Source organism: Abramis brama (genome assembly GCF_963993115.1).
Source record: "Abramis brama genome assembly, chromosome: 5".
Classification (NCBI taxonomy): domain Eukaryota; kingdom Metazoa; phylum Chordata; class Actinopteri; order Cypriniformes; family Leuciscidae; genus Abramis; species Abramis brama.
In genome coordinates, this window is record NC_139967.1 from 42691378 (window position 1) to 42708490 (window position 17113).

The following is a 17113-nucleotide window of genomic DNA, read 5'->3' on the forward strand; positions in this document are numbered from 1 at the left end:
GAGTACTATTGCTGACCTTGGATAACAATACATCTTATTGCAGGCAAAAGATGACCATCACTGGCTTTTCTTGACAAAGAATAATTGAAATAAAACTCAAGGAACTAAGCATGTTGTCTTTTAATGAAGGTTTTTGTTTGTAAAAAAAAAAAAAAAAAAAAAATGGTGTTCCACAATTCTGTCCCGTGCAGCTCTGCCACTAGGTTGGTCCAAGTGCACTGGCTGGAGGTCATCATCAGGCTGCACCCCCACCACAGGGGTCCTCTCCTTTCTGATGGTGGCAATATTGTGGAGTATGGCACATGCAACAATAATGTCACAGGCCCTGTCAGGTGCAACCCTCAGACCCTTCAGACACTGAAATCTTTCCTTTCGTTGCCCAAAGATCATTTCAACGTGTGCCCTTGTCCTGGCTAGAGCTGCATTGAAACGGGTTTGTGGTCTGGGGTTTGGGTCAGGGAATGGCGTCATGAAATACTGCCTGCAGGCATAGCCCCTGTCACCAAGCAGGATCCCGTCGTAAGCACCTGGAAAAATGCAGTTTTGTTAGGCTCAGAATAAATGTATGTAATACAGTGAGCTTGATATTAAATTTTTCCTTACCACGTTCAAATAATGTGCATAAAAGTGACTCTCTGAAAATCCTGGAGTCATGCACAGAACCAGGCCATTTTGCTTCCACATTTGTGATGTAGGACATGGAGTCACACACCATCTAAGATCTTTTTAATCAGTCAACTGCATACTTTTTGATTGCATTACTTTTTGTATTATTTGATATATTACTAATCTGGAATATTAAGAATCATAGTAGTAATTTACCTGCACATTTACACTGTGAAATCCCTTTCGGTTCCAAAATCCCCTTCATTGGGGCCTGATGGGGACGTGTGTGCAGTCTATGGCACCAATCACGTAAGGGAAGCCTGAGGAACAAATACTGTAAGTCCTACTTTTTGGCATGATCATGGTTGCATGATCTTCATTAACAATTATAATGTAGGCCTACCTGCAATGGCAAAAAAATTCTGCTTCACAACCTGTGGTCTTAAGTGGCTTGGAAATACCACAAACCCCCCTAAAAACTGCTTGAGTGCCAGATAAACTTTGCGAATGGCACGACAGACAGCACTTTTCCCCAAGTTTTCCGCATCTCCAATAGTGTAAAGCAGGGGTGCCCAATCCTGCTCCTGCCGATCTACTCAAACACACCTGAAGCAACCAATTAACGTCTTCAGCATCACTTGAAAATTAAAGTCAGGTGTGTTTGATTAGGGTTGGAGATGAACTGTGCAGGACAGTCGATCGGCAGGAGCAGGATTGGGCACCCCTGGTGTAAAGGAAAGTGCCACTCGCAAAGAATCTCAATGCAATACAGTTTGTGCCGTTGTTAAAGCCCGACTCCGACGAGTCGAACATTTAACGTGTGGTTCCAACAAATTAATAATGTTTATACTACAGGGCCGTTGAATGCTTGAATCTGATTGGTTGACGAACGTTCTAAGGTGTGCATTATTTTCAGGGAAACGCACAGCTAAAGTAGTTCCAGGCAGGTCTTGACCGCATTACAGTTCCATATCAGTTCGCGCAGTTAACGGTAATAACGGAAAATAGGATACAATTCATAACAAGAAAAAACATTTAGCCGCATGCGCTTGATCTGCAATTTTCAATGTCTAGCTTCACAATCAATGGAAACATGCAGTTTAATGTGAATAAATAAAGTATATAGTCCTATCTATAATCAATAGAAAATTAAACTGAATATAGGCTAAATAAATGGATAATCCTGCAGCACGGATTATTATTGCAGATAATATAACATAAATAATTATTGATAGGCCTACTTGTTAAAAGGGCTTTGTGTTTCATTTATTTGGCTAGTCTGTCATCTGTCAATAATATAAAAAAAGAATGAATTCGAATTAATTAAAAGGAATTGAATTAATAAATAAATAATAATATTGATGCACATGCTTTTCTCTCTCATTATTGCAACATCTCTCTCTCTAATAACTCCATTAATAACTGGGGACACACTTTAAGGCCGGTTATGAATGTAATTTGATACGTATGACTGATCATGCCCAAACGCGTGTTCAGCGCGTTCAGTCTGTGTTCAAAGTCGGTGTTTAAAATCTGCTGCAGTCGATGAAAACAGTCAGAGAATGTGTCAGCTAGTCGTGTGTCCCAGCATTAGTCTGCTATCAGTGGCTCAAACCTCCGTTACTAACTCTAAAATGACGTTTTGGAATTAGCAACGGAGGCATTGGTTTAGATGCGTAAGAAATTAGTCCTACATACAAGAGCGTTTTAATGACAAAAACTTTACAAACGTCTTGAAATACATAATCTGAACAATGTTTCGAGGTGTGGTAACTGTAGTATAAGCGGAATAATTGACTTCAGGCCGTTGAATTATTAGAAAAATAATGCACACCCGAGGTGAACGGCCACTCCGCTTCGCGTCGTGACCGCATTACCACCTCGGGGGTGCATTATTTTTCTAATAATTCAACGGCCTGTCGTCAATTATTCCTTACATATGACACCCTCACGAGAAAAACGATATCTCTCAATAAGTAAATTATCGCGCTGCGCTAAAGGATCCTGTCTATCTCGCAAAACGCGATTAATTCGAAAAGCTCTTCGAATTATTCTGGCACCTTCAGCAACAGGTTCTTGTCGTAAAAACGGACAAGACATGGCTGCGAAAGACTTCCCGTATCACCTCCGCTCATAAAGCCGGGATCTAATCCTGTTAACGTGAAATAAGCCTGCTCCCGAGCAGGTTAAGCTTGCGCACCTGTTGCTATGACAGCAAGTCCAGGATGAGCGTCGAAGAACCAAACAATCCAAGATCATGCCAAATCGCCAACAATCAAATCCAGCTAACTGAGTTAGCGACGTACGAAGAACGGCCCCTGATAAAAAAATAACTCTAAACGTAAACAAACAAACACAAACGCGACACATATAATTATGGTATAGCCTGCATAAATATGGTAAATAAATAAATAAATACATAAATAAATATCACTGCAGTAGGGTGTGAAATAATTATTGATCCATTTAAAATTTGATTGTTGCACAACCATGAAATTCAGCATATTTTTTGAATTACAGGTATGTTAAACAAATTGAAAATATAAAAAGTACGAAGAAATGTGCAAAGGAAGTAGGCCTACAAAGAAATGTACAAAATCGAAAAGAAAACATTAGGTTTATTTTCAAACCATTTCAACTTGTGATAAAAGAATCTTTAAAAAACACAAATATTTAAGAAATTTACTATAAAAAATAAGGTTGACATCGTTATTAGCATTTATTGAGCGTCAGCAGAGCCCGTCTACGGAAAGCCTGCCAACTCCCTATTAAGACCATAGACAGTAAAATAAAGATTAAGTCCTATTGTACCGAATTTTGGTTGTAGTTCCAACAGAGTTCCACTGCGGGCGATCGCCCATGAGTGCAAAATGAACGGGAGTCTATGGCTAAATTTGTCTCTTTCATCCGATTGCCGTTGAGAAATCTCAGATTTGATTGTAGGTTTTGCAAGTTCAACATGGGTTATAGGTCGAAAGTTGAATGAACGAGTACTTATGTCCTTTCGATTTCTTACAGGTTTAGTTGTTGTTGCCCATAACACGCTAGCATTCTGCTAATGAACGCTGATTGGTCAGTGAAGGACTGATTACGACCAGAGATACCGCTTGATGGCATCGTGGCATCCGATGCGGGACCAGAAACAAACAAAACAAAAACTCTTCTAGCACGTGTATTTACCTGTGTCAGCTGTGCTGTCGATGCCTCGAGTGAAAAGAAAGTGCAGAGCGCGAAAGCACCAAAGTGACTGAAGGATTGCCGTAAAGCAGTATCTCTGGTCGTACGATGTGTATGACGTCATTGACATTTTAAAAGACTTTTTAAAGCAAATAAGTGAACTTATCAACACTAGTAGTATTTATCCAAGGCTTATCTAAGTTTAAGTTCTTTATCTTTCATAGTTCTTATTTTTTGTCTCTATTAATGTTGTCAATTGTCTCACTAAATGCCAGGGGTCTTCGTAATAGTGTTAAGAGAAAAGCATTATTTTTGTTCGCAAAACAATTCAAATCAGACTTTATCTATTTTCAAGAATCTCACTCTAATGAGGACGATTCTAACTTTTGGAGGTCTCAATGGGGAAATACTATATGGCTCTCCCACGGAACAGAGCGGTCAGCTGGGGTAGCTTCTTTAAATAACAGGTTTAATGGAAATGTCGTGACCACACAATGTGACCCAGACGGTCACTTTATTTGCCAAGTTATTGAACACAATGACTCAACCTACTTACTTTCTAATATTTATGGGTACAATACCAAGAAAGAAAATGTGAACCTTCTGTTGTCAATTGAAAACATTTTTACAGGTTGGTTGGTTAGATTCCCAAATGCGTTTATATTGTTAGGAGGTGATTTTAACATTATTCTAGACGGTTCTATAGATAAAAGTCCACCTTCTCAGCATAACAGTTCAGACTCATACTTGACTGACTTTATAAGAAGATTTAAACTGATAGATATATGGAGAGAGAAGAATCCTAATAGCAGATTGTATACCTGGAGCAATAAATCAGGATCTAGGCAATCACGACTGGACTATTGCCTTATATCTGACAGTTTAAACAAGGATTATGTTGATGTTAGCATCTGCCCTACTCCCTTAACTGATCATAAAGCCATATGCATATCTCTTAATATCTCAGCTGGATCTACACTTGCCACACGCTCAAGCTATTGGAAGCTCAACTGTTCTTCACTGCAAAATGGGGTAGTCCAGCATAAGATTAAGGATATGATTTCACTTTATTGGTCTAAAGCAAACAAAGAAAACTGTTTTGGGCTCAACTGGGACCTGCTCAAATATGAGATAGGAAAATATTTAAGAAAGTTTGGTGCTGAAACAGTCAAAGCCAGGAAAGCGGAGGAGTTAAAGATTGTCTCTAATATAACAAAATTATCCTGCAGAGATTTTGACTCCCTAACAAAGGAGGAAAAAGAAGGGTTATCTTACTCACAAATCAAACTTGATGAAATGTATCGGCAAAAAGCAAAGGGTGCCTTTATCAGGTCTCGCTCTAAGTGGTTAGAAGAAGGCGAACAAAACTCTCATTATTTCTTTAGTCTAGAGAAATATCGTTCCACCAACAACAGTATCAGTAAGTTGAATATTAATGGAGCTATCACTGAAGATCGTCGTAAAATATCAGAGTTTTGTTCAAAATTCTATAAAGAATTGTATAGCTCTCAATTTAACCCAACTGCGTCTGATAATTTTTTAAACTCCCTTTCAGTGAAGATGATAAGCAAATTGGATAGAGAGCACTGTGACATGCCTATATCACTTGAAGAAGTACAGCAAGCTATAAACCAACTAAAAAATAACAAATCGCCGGGGTGTGATGGGCTATCCTCCGAATTTTATAAATCTTTTATCGCTGAACTGTCCCCTTTTTTATTGAAAGTCTTCATAGAATCTATTGAGAACGAATGCCTCCCCACCTCTCTGACCCAAGGAATAACAGTCCTAATTCCTAAACCAAACAAGAACAAATTATTTTTAGATAATTGGCGCCCAATTTGTTTACTTAACAACGATTATAAAATCTTAGCTCTCTTATTGGCTAGAAGATTACGGTCTGTTCTGGACTCCATCATAGACGAAACACAATCAGGCTTCATGAACAAAAGGCATATAGGAAATAACATTAGGCTCATTTTAGATATTTTAGATTACCCAGAAATGGTAGAGGAGGGTGGGCTCATGCTGTTTGTAGATTTCTACAAAGCATTTGACACCGTTGAACACCCATTCATTTTACAGTCCCTTAAAAAATTCGGTTTTGGTGAGTTTTTTTCCTCAGCTATTAAAAGTCTATATAACAATAGTAATAGCTCAATTAGTCTAACAGGTGGCATGTCTCCCAGATTCAATGTCTCTAGGGGCATCCGACAAGGGTGCCCGGCTTCGCCTTACCTCTTCCTATAGGTTGCCCAGCTTTTGTCTGATCATATTAAATCAAGTGAGATAAACGGCATCAATATATTAGGTAGAGAGCTTATTATATCTCAACTGGCGGACGATACCACTCTCTTTCTTAGAGATGAAAATCAAGTCTCTGTTGCAATAAATACCATAGAAAAATTCTCCATGGCCTCTGGCTTAAGGCTGAATATCAATAAGTGTGAAATCATGTCTATTAAGGACTGCATGAAATCTTCCATTTGTAGTATCCCAGTCAAAAATGAACTTGTTCACTTAGGTATCACAATTATCAAGGACCAACAAAAAAGGACTTTATTGAACTTCAACCCTATTATTCAAAGAACCAGAAAAAAGCTGAACCAGTGGCTGTTACGGGATCTCTCCCTCAGAGGCAGAACCTTACTGTCTAAGGCAGAAGGTTTATCACGGTTAACATATCCAGCTCTATCTCTGTATGTGGACAAAAAACATATTACTGAGATTGACAAGCTACTTTGTAACTTCTTATGGAAAAATAGAACTCATCATGTGAAGAAGTCTGTTCTAACAAATGATTATGAAAAGGGTGGATTAAACTTTATCGATTTCTGTACTCTTAATAATACTTTTAAAGTAAATTGGTTGAAACATTTCTTTAAAAACCCTAATTCTATTTGGAATGTCATACCATGTCATATTCTGTCAAAACTGGGTGGGTTGAGCTTTTTCTTAACCTGTAATTATAATATTGATAAAGTTCCGATAAAAATGGCATCCTTTCACCGCCAGGCCTTCCTTTCATGGTCTCTTATTTTCAAACACAACTTTTCACCCAACAAATATTACATATGGAACAACAAAGACATACTGTTTAAACACAAATCTTTATTTATTGATTACTGGTTTAATAATAACATTATTTTTGTTGACCAATTATTTAACAGGGCTGGTTGTCTTTACTCTTATAATGAGTTTCTAGAAGAATACAAAATTCCTGTGTCTCCTGGAGATTATGCCAAAGTCTTTGGAGCAATTTCTTCTGGTGTCTGCATGCTATATAGAGCTCAACCAAGATTGGACACACAACAACTAACTTTGTTATCGCTGACTGACACTTCAGTTGGTAAGATTTGTTTTTCTTGTAACAATGGTAAGAACAATAAACTAATTAGATCCCTGTTCAAAACAGATATTATCACAGTCCCATATGTGGTTCCATACTGGAATAAATTTGTGCAAAACATTGACTGGAAGAAGGTCTGGCTCTTACCCAACCGATACCTGCTGACCAACAAAATTAGAGAAATATCATTTAAAATAATTCATAAGTTTTACCCGTCTAATGATCATATTGTTAAAAAATTTAAAAAAGACATTGATGTAATGTGCACTTTCTGCTCTATGAATATTGAAACAGTTACCCATTTGTTTTGGCACTGCCCTTTTGTCCAAAGATTCTGGTCTGACATTTGTAATTTTATTGCAGAAAAAATTGAGAAAGATTTCAAGTTGTTTTGGAAGGATGTTCTTTTTGGCCTTTATGACCTCAACAGAACTAAGACTAGGCCTAATGAAACTTTCATTATTAATCTCATTATTGTCTTGGCAAAATTTTACATTCATAAATGTAAGTTTGCGCATTCCAAAACATCTTTTATTGCTTTTAACAATGAGGTCAAGCAATATGTCAACACGATTAAGTATTCTCTTAATCAAAAGGCAAAAAAAACGGTGAATGTTTGTAAACACTTTGATATCTTTTTGTAAATCCGTACTTCCCCAGGCAAAATGTGATGATGTGAGTCTTTTGTTTATGTTTTGTTTATGTTAAAACACCTGCAATGTTGGAAACTGCACAAAATGTTATTTTTATAATGGAGATGAACGTTCTGTAAACTGTGCAATTGTTGAATAAAAAAAAAAAAAAGCAAATAAGTGACTCTAAAAAATCTAACACCCAGCAATGTGTAATTTCTTTGCATCTCCTTTCGAATACAACATTCAAATTACTAGACAAAAAATTAGGCTATATCCTGAGAAAAGTGGATTTTTTAGAGGTATAGCGCCATAGATACCCCCTACTTGAGTAAAAAAAGTATTTATTTATTTATTTATTTATTTAATTAATTATTTGTCTATGTATTATTATTATTTAATCTTTGATATAATTGTTATTGTATTTTATTATTATTTTATTGTTTTATCTGGATATTTTTTTTTATTTATTTAATTTTATTCTGTTATTCTAAATCCCTCGTAACAGATTGTTTGTTCTTATTCATTGCTAACTTTCGTTGGAATGTTACTGGCAAAATATTAATAAAATAAAAAAAATCGTCCTGTGAGCGCCCTCATATGGAACCAGAGTGGAACTGCAACCAGTTCAGAAGCTGGAAGTTTACTGAAACTTCTCCCCTTATTAGACATTCTCAGTAATTGATTTACGGCTTATCACTGCTCTCTAGCGGTCTTCACCTTACACTGCGCTTAAGATTGGTCATGTGTGAAACTGGCGTAGTGCGCATGCGCAGTGTAGTGCGCGTCCATTAGCAGGAGGAACGCTGCTGGGTTTCAAACAGGATGAACGCGCCACCAGCATTCGAGTCCTTTTTACTATTCGAGGGAGAAAAGAAGTAAGTGCAGTGCAAAGCAATCTCTAGTATCACTTAAAGCAATCTTTAAGTGATACTAATGGATAGCTGCCTATAATGAAACAAACAGACAGCTGGAATACAGGAGGTAGCTTGCAAAGTGTTTAGCTTGTTGGCTAACGACAGATATTGTGAGCTCATGGCATCTGTAAAAAATAAAATAAATGAATTAAAAAAAACAATATTGCGATTTTAAGCAGACATGTTCAACTTTTGGGGTGCTAGACAAGGCAAGTATATATATATATATATATATATATATATATATATATATATATATATATATATATATATATATATATATATATAACATATAAGCTGGAAAAAGGGTGTTCATGATGAATAAGATTATTTGTGAAACTTACTAAACGTAGTCACATTTTCAAAAAATACCGCATTAATAAAAGAAAAAAGTAAATATTGGCTCTGAGCCATTACTGATTGACAGGTGGTAAGTCCTTGTATGTATGTATGTACACCTATATATTAAAGTTTTTGGATATTCTTTAGAATACCATGGTACATGTATGTATATATGGTATTTAACCAGTACTGTAGTATTTATCAAAGTATCACAATTATTACAATTTTTTTTTACCATGGTACTGCCATAGTACTCTTTGTGAATGAGTAAGAAAAAATATAGAAGCACTTGTCTAATATTCCTGCTCAACTTCCTTTTCCAGAATCACAATAGTTAAAGACACCAAGGTGCCGAATGCATGTCTGTTCACACTGAATAAAGAGGATCACACGCTGGGGAACATCATCCGCTCGTAAGTCTCTGATGGCCAGACGTGTTTGAGTCGTTACTGGGACACTCTGCTGGTTTGTGTAATCGACTTGTGACATGTTTCCATAAGGCAACTGCTGAAGGACCCTCAGGTGCTGTTTGCTGGGTATAAGGTTCCTCATCCTCTAGAACACAAGATTGTGATCCGCGTTCAGACGACACCAGACTACAGTCCCCAGGAAGCCTTTACCAATGCCATCACGGATCTGATCAGTGAGCTGTCCCTGCTGGAGGAGCGATTCAGGGTATGTGTCGTGTCGTATGCATAGCATAACAGATTGTTTCGAAGCAGCTTTAAAGTAACAAACAATCAATAATAAGTTATCAAATATACGATACGTTTAAATTCTTGTGGCAGTTCTGTTCCCCATGTACATATTATGGACTTATTATTGTTATTACAAGAACTAGTTCTGAACTTTCAGTTGTATTTTTATTTGCTAATTTCTTATTGTATTACTGACTGCATACTTGTCTTTTATAATGTTTGAAATTTAAACTAGTTAGTCTAGTTTATTAGTTTAGTTGTTCTTTAGGCTGCTGATTTTTGTTCATGTTGCTCAGCTGCAAAAAGACAGAATTAATGTTTGACTGGAGTTTTATTTTTTAACATATTGGAATCGAAACTTAGCCTGGAAATCCAGACCCAAATCTGAAAGATTAATGGTCTGGCATCGACTAATGAAAATCGGCCAGCTCGAGGGGCGGCACCAAACATGCGTTTGAAAATCTCACTGCACGCAATTGGATAACACTACGACCAATCACAACAAGCCCCATACCTTAGCTACCAGCGGAGCTAACTCGTAGATTAGACTCTTACCGTATCCGGTCGGCAAAACAGCAAAAACGCCCTTCTTGCAAAGGAACGATTCGAGCGCCGTCTTCTGTTCCTCTTTTAGATAAAAAGCCAAGTCTAACTCGTTCATTGTAGCGGCCAAAGCCGTTTCAAACAACTGGTGTTCATCCATAGCCATCTTGCAATGTTTACTCATGACTTCGACGTCACAGCGCTGTCGTCATCTCTCTGGCCCGCCTATATCAGATAACCCGATGTGATTGGTGCAGCTCGGATACAAGGGCATATTTAATGAGCATCATTACTCGACTCCAGAGTAAACTCGCTGAGCAAATTCAACTTGTGCTCTCGCGAGAACTCTGGATTTCCAGGGTAATCGAAACTGGGAATTGGTAAGAATCAAAATCGATAGTAGACCCCAAAAACAAAATCAAGACTTTGTAAAAGGGCTCTTTAAGTGTCCCAAACTAAGCAAGCCAAATGTGACAGTGTCAGTGAACCTAAACTCCATCAGGTGACTGAAATGGAGGGGGAAAAAAACCTTGGGAGAATCCAGTTCTCCTCTGGCCAGTGAGGGCTGATGTGATTTGATTTCGCAGTACTGCGTATCAGTCTTGTTTACTAATTTACCTTTTTTATTTTAGGTTGCCATTAAAGACAAGCAGGAGGGAATAGAATGAAGAACTGGATGACAACAACTTATACTCAACTAACTGAATTGCTACAATACTCCCATTTATTTATTTTATTTTTTTAAATTAGGGCTGTGAAACGATTTTTTGTTATGTGTGTGTACTGTATTTTGTATAAATAAATATACACGCATGCATGTATATTTTTAAGAAAAATGTGTTACATATACATGCAAAAATTTCTTAAATGCATTCATGCGTGTGTGTATTTTATATATTATGTAAACTCAAACTTTTATTTTGGATGTGATTAATCGTTTCACAGCCCTAATTTAAAAATGACAGCTGACAAGCTCTCAGGATAAATAATGTAAGATCTTTAACAGCCTCTAACAACATTGAGGTTAAGATCTTTGGAGTTCCTCTTCCAATATTGTTTTTCTAACAAAGCATGCTGGTATAATAAATCAGATCTTGGAACATTCTTTGAAAATGTTTCATTGCACATCAAGTTTATGTTCAAGGAAAATTCCTCTTCAGCGCCCCACTTAATTGTGATGTACATTATTTTTTGTTGTTAATAAATTGCCTTTTTTTAATGAAATGCATTGATTTGTGATTTACGTGAGTCTTAATATTGTCGCATTGTTTCATGGGTTTGTGATACATGTGGCTTTTCGAGATGGGAACTGATAGGCCTTCAGTTGTTTTAGGGGACACATTAAAGTGATGCACAAACGTTGCTTGATGGCTGCCGGGTATTTTCCGAGTATTAATAACTGTGGTTGTAAAGGAATAAGAACATGTCTGAGGTGTGAGGCACAGAAGTCTGAACAACATTTACTGCAGAAGAATGTCCTGGTGAGTCAACAACATTACGTTCAAAAGAGATTGCCTTGACTTCTGTGTTTTGCGCACAAATGAGCAGAAGTTGCACTCAGCATTGAGTTCAACCGGATCCTCCATTTACAGTTTTTCTCGATTGCTTAAACACTATAACCAGGCTTTTGAAATAAAATTTCAAAACCATAACGCCATTTATCAAAAAGCACACCCATTTCACTAAACTATAAACACTATTCCCTGTTTTGACACATGAGTCAGATTTGTTGAACTGTCACTGCAAAACTCTACACACAAATCCCTTCATTTCTCATTGCTTAGATCATGTTGTCATTTAGAAAGCACTAGCATTCAAAATTGTTCACCCAAGTCAGCACAGCTTCAGCTCAGTTAGCACACAATTACCCAGGTGGAAACACTAAGAGTCAAAATTTAACACACATCAATCAGAACCTTCAATAGATATATAAAAGGGCCCAAATCAGTTTATTGCGTTTTGGAAAAATGGATCCAGAAAGACATGAAGGAAGAGGGATAAGAATGAGGAGGAGGAAGGGCAAGGACAAGAAGACAAGCAGTCTCAGATGAAATTCAAGCCACTCTAGTTGCCCATGTGTTAGTCAATGGTGTGACTATGAGGGAGGCTGGGCTACGAGTAAGGCCAAATTTGAGTCGCTTTACCGTCGCCTCGAGAACCTTCAGGGAGGTGTGGTGGCAAACAAAATTATATCACTGAATAAGAGACAAACATTTCCAATAGTCTTTGATGAGGTTTATTTTCTTGCAAGAAAAGGCCAGCAGTCGTACAGTCACACAGAGTGGCTGCAGAGTGTGACAGTGAAGGGAGGGCATCCTTTCTCCTTTATAGTCTTGACTCCCAGAATGTTATCTTTCTAGGCCAATGATGGTATTTCAACCATATGTGGAACATTCTTAGACGTATCCATCATATTGTATCCTTGAGTGGAGACCCTCCTGTCACGTCCCAACACTCTTTACCATTCCAATACAATTCAAATTCCATATTAGAATATGGTTTGTGTGTGCTCTTTTACTGTCATATGTTGGTCACACACATCTTACTGTAAGTAAATATAAAAAAAAAAAATTAGAGGAGAGAGTAAAAAAAAGAGTAAAACAGAAAAAATAAATAAATTGTGTGTGTTTTCTGTGTATGAATAAAAATGTGCCAATGTATCCACTGGTTGTGTCTTTTGTGTTCATCATGTGAAAAGGTTTGTGAGGGGGGGAACCACAAGCAACATAACTTACCAGTTTTGGAAATGTTGTTTTGAATTTATTGCACCAGTGTCTTAGACTATGTTGTAGTGTGTGTGATTTTGAGGGCTTGTGTGTCCTGTCTGAGGGCAAAGTTTGGTTTTTCAGCAAGAGTAAATGGTTTTGAGTGTAGAGCTTCATTTTGACCTGAAAATAGGATGTTTGGGGAATTGGGTGAGACGTTATGGATTTGTGTTTATAGTTTTGAGAATACGAGGCATAGTTTCAAGAAATGTGTTTAAGCAATCGATAAAAACTGTAATAAAATTCAGATTGTTCTGCCTTGACTCTCAAAATTGTGCTACTAAGCTTTTCAAACTGTTCGGTAAGATTTTTGCTTTGTTTTGTTATTTTGAGCAAAAGTCTCTTATCAAGCCTGCATTTGTTTGGATGAAAAATAAAGTAAATCAATAATACTGTAAAATATTATTAAAAAGTTAAATAACTCGTTTCTATTTGAATATTTTAAAATGTAAAGCTGAATTTTCAGCATCATTACTCCAGTCTTCAGTCAGTATCACATGTTCTTTAGAAATCATTCTAATTTGGTATTCAAGAAACATTTCTTATTAATATCTATGTTGAAAACAGTTGTGCTGTTTAATATTTTTGTCAAAACCATGATGCATTTTTTCATAATTTTTAAGATGAGACATTACATGCTATAACTGTTTTTTCATGCATCTGTCAATTTTGGGCTTTTTGGCTTTTCATAAAGTGTTTTTTTAGACGAGTGGAATGAAGACATCCAAAATAAAAAATGTTTTCCTAAATCCAAAATCTCCTCTGTAAAAACGTTTGACTCTAATGTCAACAAAATGAAACAACTGGCTTTGAACCTGGCTTTATTTAATGTTCAGATTTTTGTTCTAGAAGTTTATGCAAATTAGTTAATATTTAATTAGATAATGCTTTATTTGCATATTTAAACATTTCAGAAGACTTGTAATACAAAAATGTTTGCAATTCTTAATGTAATCAATTGACTGTGGAAGTATGGTGATATCTATTAGTTATTATTATATTTTTAATAAAAAAACTTCACCTGGGGTGAATAGAAAATTTGAAAGAACACAATTAATTAATCTTTTGTAACATTACATTGTAACCCCCCCCCCCCCCCCCCCCCCAAAAAAAATCGTAGTGGCCCAAAACTTTTGAACGCCACTATATATTTTTAAAAAAAGTGTATATATATTTATTCTATTGCAGATCCAATATGATTTCACCTATGATCCAGTGTCAAAGACAGCGGTCCGAGAGGAGGAGAGTGGCTCTCGACAGTCCTATGTGTTTCCTGGAATATTTTTGTGGGAGAATTTTGTGTCAGAAGATGAAGAGAGAGAGCTGATCGCCAGAATGGATCAAGACGTCTGGAGAGAATCTCAGTCAGGCCGACGGAAACAGGTGAATAAGGGGAAAACACTGACACCGTGTACTGAGAAATAAATTCCTTCCACTTTTTATTCATCAGCACAGCATCACATAATTTATGTAGTAAACATTGTATATAACAACATATATGATTTAAAGTTAAAACATTCATAAATCTGTCACAGAAAATTGTAAAATTTAACCGTCATAACTGGTCACCGTTTTGTTTTTTATTCTAGTTTGAGGATTTGTTCAGTTTATTGCAACAGTGCTAGTGTGTGAGATGCATTTTTAAAGAGGACCTATTATGCCCTTATACAAAGTCTTGATTTTGGGCTCTGCTAGAATAGGATTTCATGCTTGAATGTTCAAAAACACATTATTTTTCTCATATTTGACATTGTTGCAGCACATCTCTTCCCAGTCTGTCTGTAACACTCTATTCAGTTCCTGTCTCTATGAAGCCCCTCCTTCTGAAAAGCACAATGTGCTCTGATTGGTCGGCTGGAACAGTGTGTTGTGATTGGTCAACCGCTGTAGAGCTTGTTTCGGAATCGTCACGCCCCTTACCATAACCATGAGTTTCGACATTACTAACGCAACTCAACCCCTTTTTTTTTTTTTTGCGTATGATTTGGGCGGGAATTATTTACATGAGGAATATTGTGATGTGTTCGTTCCTTAAAGGAGAACTTGGTAACTTTTTTAACTTAATAAAACTGTCTAGAAATCATTTGGATGGTTAAACAACCTGTTCTGGTGATATTGGTGACTTTCCCCGCTCCCCCCAGCGTTCCCAGGCGGAAAACCAACCTTGCAACTTGGGGACTACCGTCCCGGCAAGATAGAAATTGGAAGTCTCGTGAGAAGCGAGAACTAGAACGAGAACGAGCGCGAAACACAATTTGCTTTACGGCAATTCGACATAAACACACACGCATGTATGATGTATTACCAGATTACCCACCTCGGTAGACATAGCTCCACACGATACAGTTGGCTTGCTCCGATCAAAACAAACGCACATGAGCAGCGGTAGAGAGGGGGAGGAGGCCGCCGCAAGTGAGTTTTTTACAACTGTGTTGTGAAATATACACCCTCCCACAGCTGTAGAGGGAGCTCGTGGGGAAAACACGCGACAACAAAAGGGAAAATCAGCGAAGAAGTGACTAGAGTTCGCTAGAGTTGCAGAGTTCTCCTTTAAGAAAACTCAAGACTACAATGGAGGCATTTCAGGGAGTTCAGAAACAGTGACACTGACTGATAAAAAAGATTAACTCCCTTTGCTTTGTAAATTTACCGTCCTTTTTAAAGCTTACACACTAATTAAAAAGTTAAAAATGTAACAAAAAACATAATAGGTCCCCCTTAAAAGTTCAGAAATTCTATGTAGTTTCTAAATTAATATTAGGTTATAAAAGTTGTAAAACGGTACTATTATAATAACATCCAAATAACAGTATATTTATATCCAAAGGACTTCGGGCCAAAGGTGAACTTCAAAAAACGGCGTGTCCGCGTGGGAGACTTCACTGGCCTGCCTGCTATCAGTCGCCACCTGGTGGACAGGATGTCACAGGCTCCTCAGTTGGCCTCCTTCAAACCAGTAGAGCAGTGCAACCTAGACTATGATCCCGTCAGAGGCTCTGCTATTGACCCTCACTTGGATGACAGCTGGCTGTGGGGAGAGCACCTGGTCACCATTAACCTGCTCTCGGACACTGTCCTCACGATGAGTTTAGATGGAGGCTGGGGAGACGTGGAGCACGGCGAGGTGAGAGTGGCTGTGCATTTACCACGCAGATCACTGGTTGTACTCTACGGAGAGGCACGTCACCGCTGGAAACATGCCATCCACAGAAAAGACATTCACGGGCGCAGAGTGTGCAGCACTTTCCGGGAACTGTCTGCCGAGTTTCTACAGGGAGGAGAGCAGGAGAAACTGGGCTCAGAGTTGTTAGATATAGCACTGAGCTTCAAGGGTGCACCTCTATAAGCTTAGATAAGTGAATGTATCTTCAGTTTTGCTTGCACACTGCAACTGTAAAGTGATTCTTTTTCATTCTTAATTTAAATAAAGGCATATTCTTTTTACTCACTATTGTGTTATTTTGTGAAAGAATAATGGTTATGAGCTGAAATTATTTCTAACTAATTTAATGATTCCCTTATATGTTTAGAGCAATCTAAATCATATTTTTTGGGTGTGGTTCAAACTCATGACTATGAAAACATTTCCTGCATAAAGTAATCCAAAAAGTTGTCATGAAACGGAAGATTTCAGACTTGATTTTGTTCATCGGGAATTGATTGGATGGTTGTGGTTTGTTATCGCTGTGATGTCATGTGAGTGACAGGTTGTCCCGCCCTCAAGCCAGTAAACGCATCATCAGAGAAGAGAAGAGATGAAGGTGGAAGAAGGAGGGGAGGTTATTTTGATTTATGATTGTGAGGGCACATAAATATAAAAAAATAATGATGTGCATGGATAAGTCATTTATAATAAACTAATTCTCAATTTTGATTTTATTGTGACTTTAAATGTTTTAGCAAAGCTGCACTATTATTTGTAAGCCTTTTACTTTGAAATTGATAACTTTTTTAAAAAATATTTTTGATTTGGTTATTATATCAGTGGTTCTCAACCTTTTTTACTCCAAGGCCCTCCTTTGTCTGAGACAATATTTGAAGACCCTCTTATCTAAGCTGATATGTACCTTTGGTACTACTATTG

General features: G+C 37.3%; 2 protein-coding genes across 2 annotated transcripts; both read left to right on the forward strand.

Moving 5' to 3' along the window:
• The first annotated feature begins 8511 nt into the window (after nucleotides 1–8511).
• On the forward strand, nucleotides 8512–11488 carry polr2j (RNA polymerase II subunit J). Its single transcript, XM_084114171.1, has 4 exons — nucleotides 8512–8642; nucleotides 9347–9436; nucleotides 9524–9698; nucleotides 10897–11488. Exons 1-4 carry the CDS (start codon nucleotides 8590–8592, stop codon nucleotides 10930–10932), a joined length of 354 nt encoding a protein of 117 aa, XP_083970297.1. The 5' UTR covers nucleotides 8512–8589; the 3' UTR covers nucleotides 10933–11488.
• Nucleotides 11489–11608: 120 nt separating this feature from the next.
• Nucleotides 11609–16478, forward strand: alkbh4 (alkB homolog 4, lysine demthylase). Its single transcript, XM_084114170.1, has 3 exons — nucleotides 11609–11745; nucleotides 14218–14412; nucleotides 15857–16478. The coding sequence occupies exons 1-3, from the start codon at nucleotides 11614–11616 to the stop codon at nucleotides 16373–16375; spliced, it is 846 nt and encodes a 281-aa protein (XP_083970296.1). The 5' UTR covers nucleotides 11609–11613; the 3' UTR covers nucleotides 16376–16478.
• The last annotated feature ends 635 nt before the right edge of the window (nucleotides 16479–17113 follow it).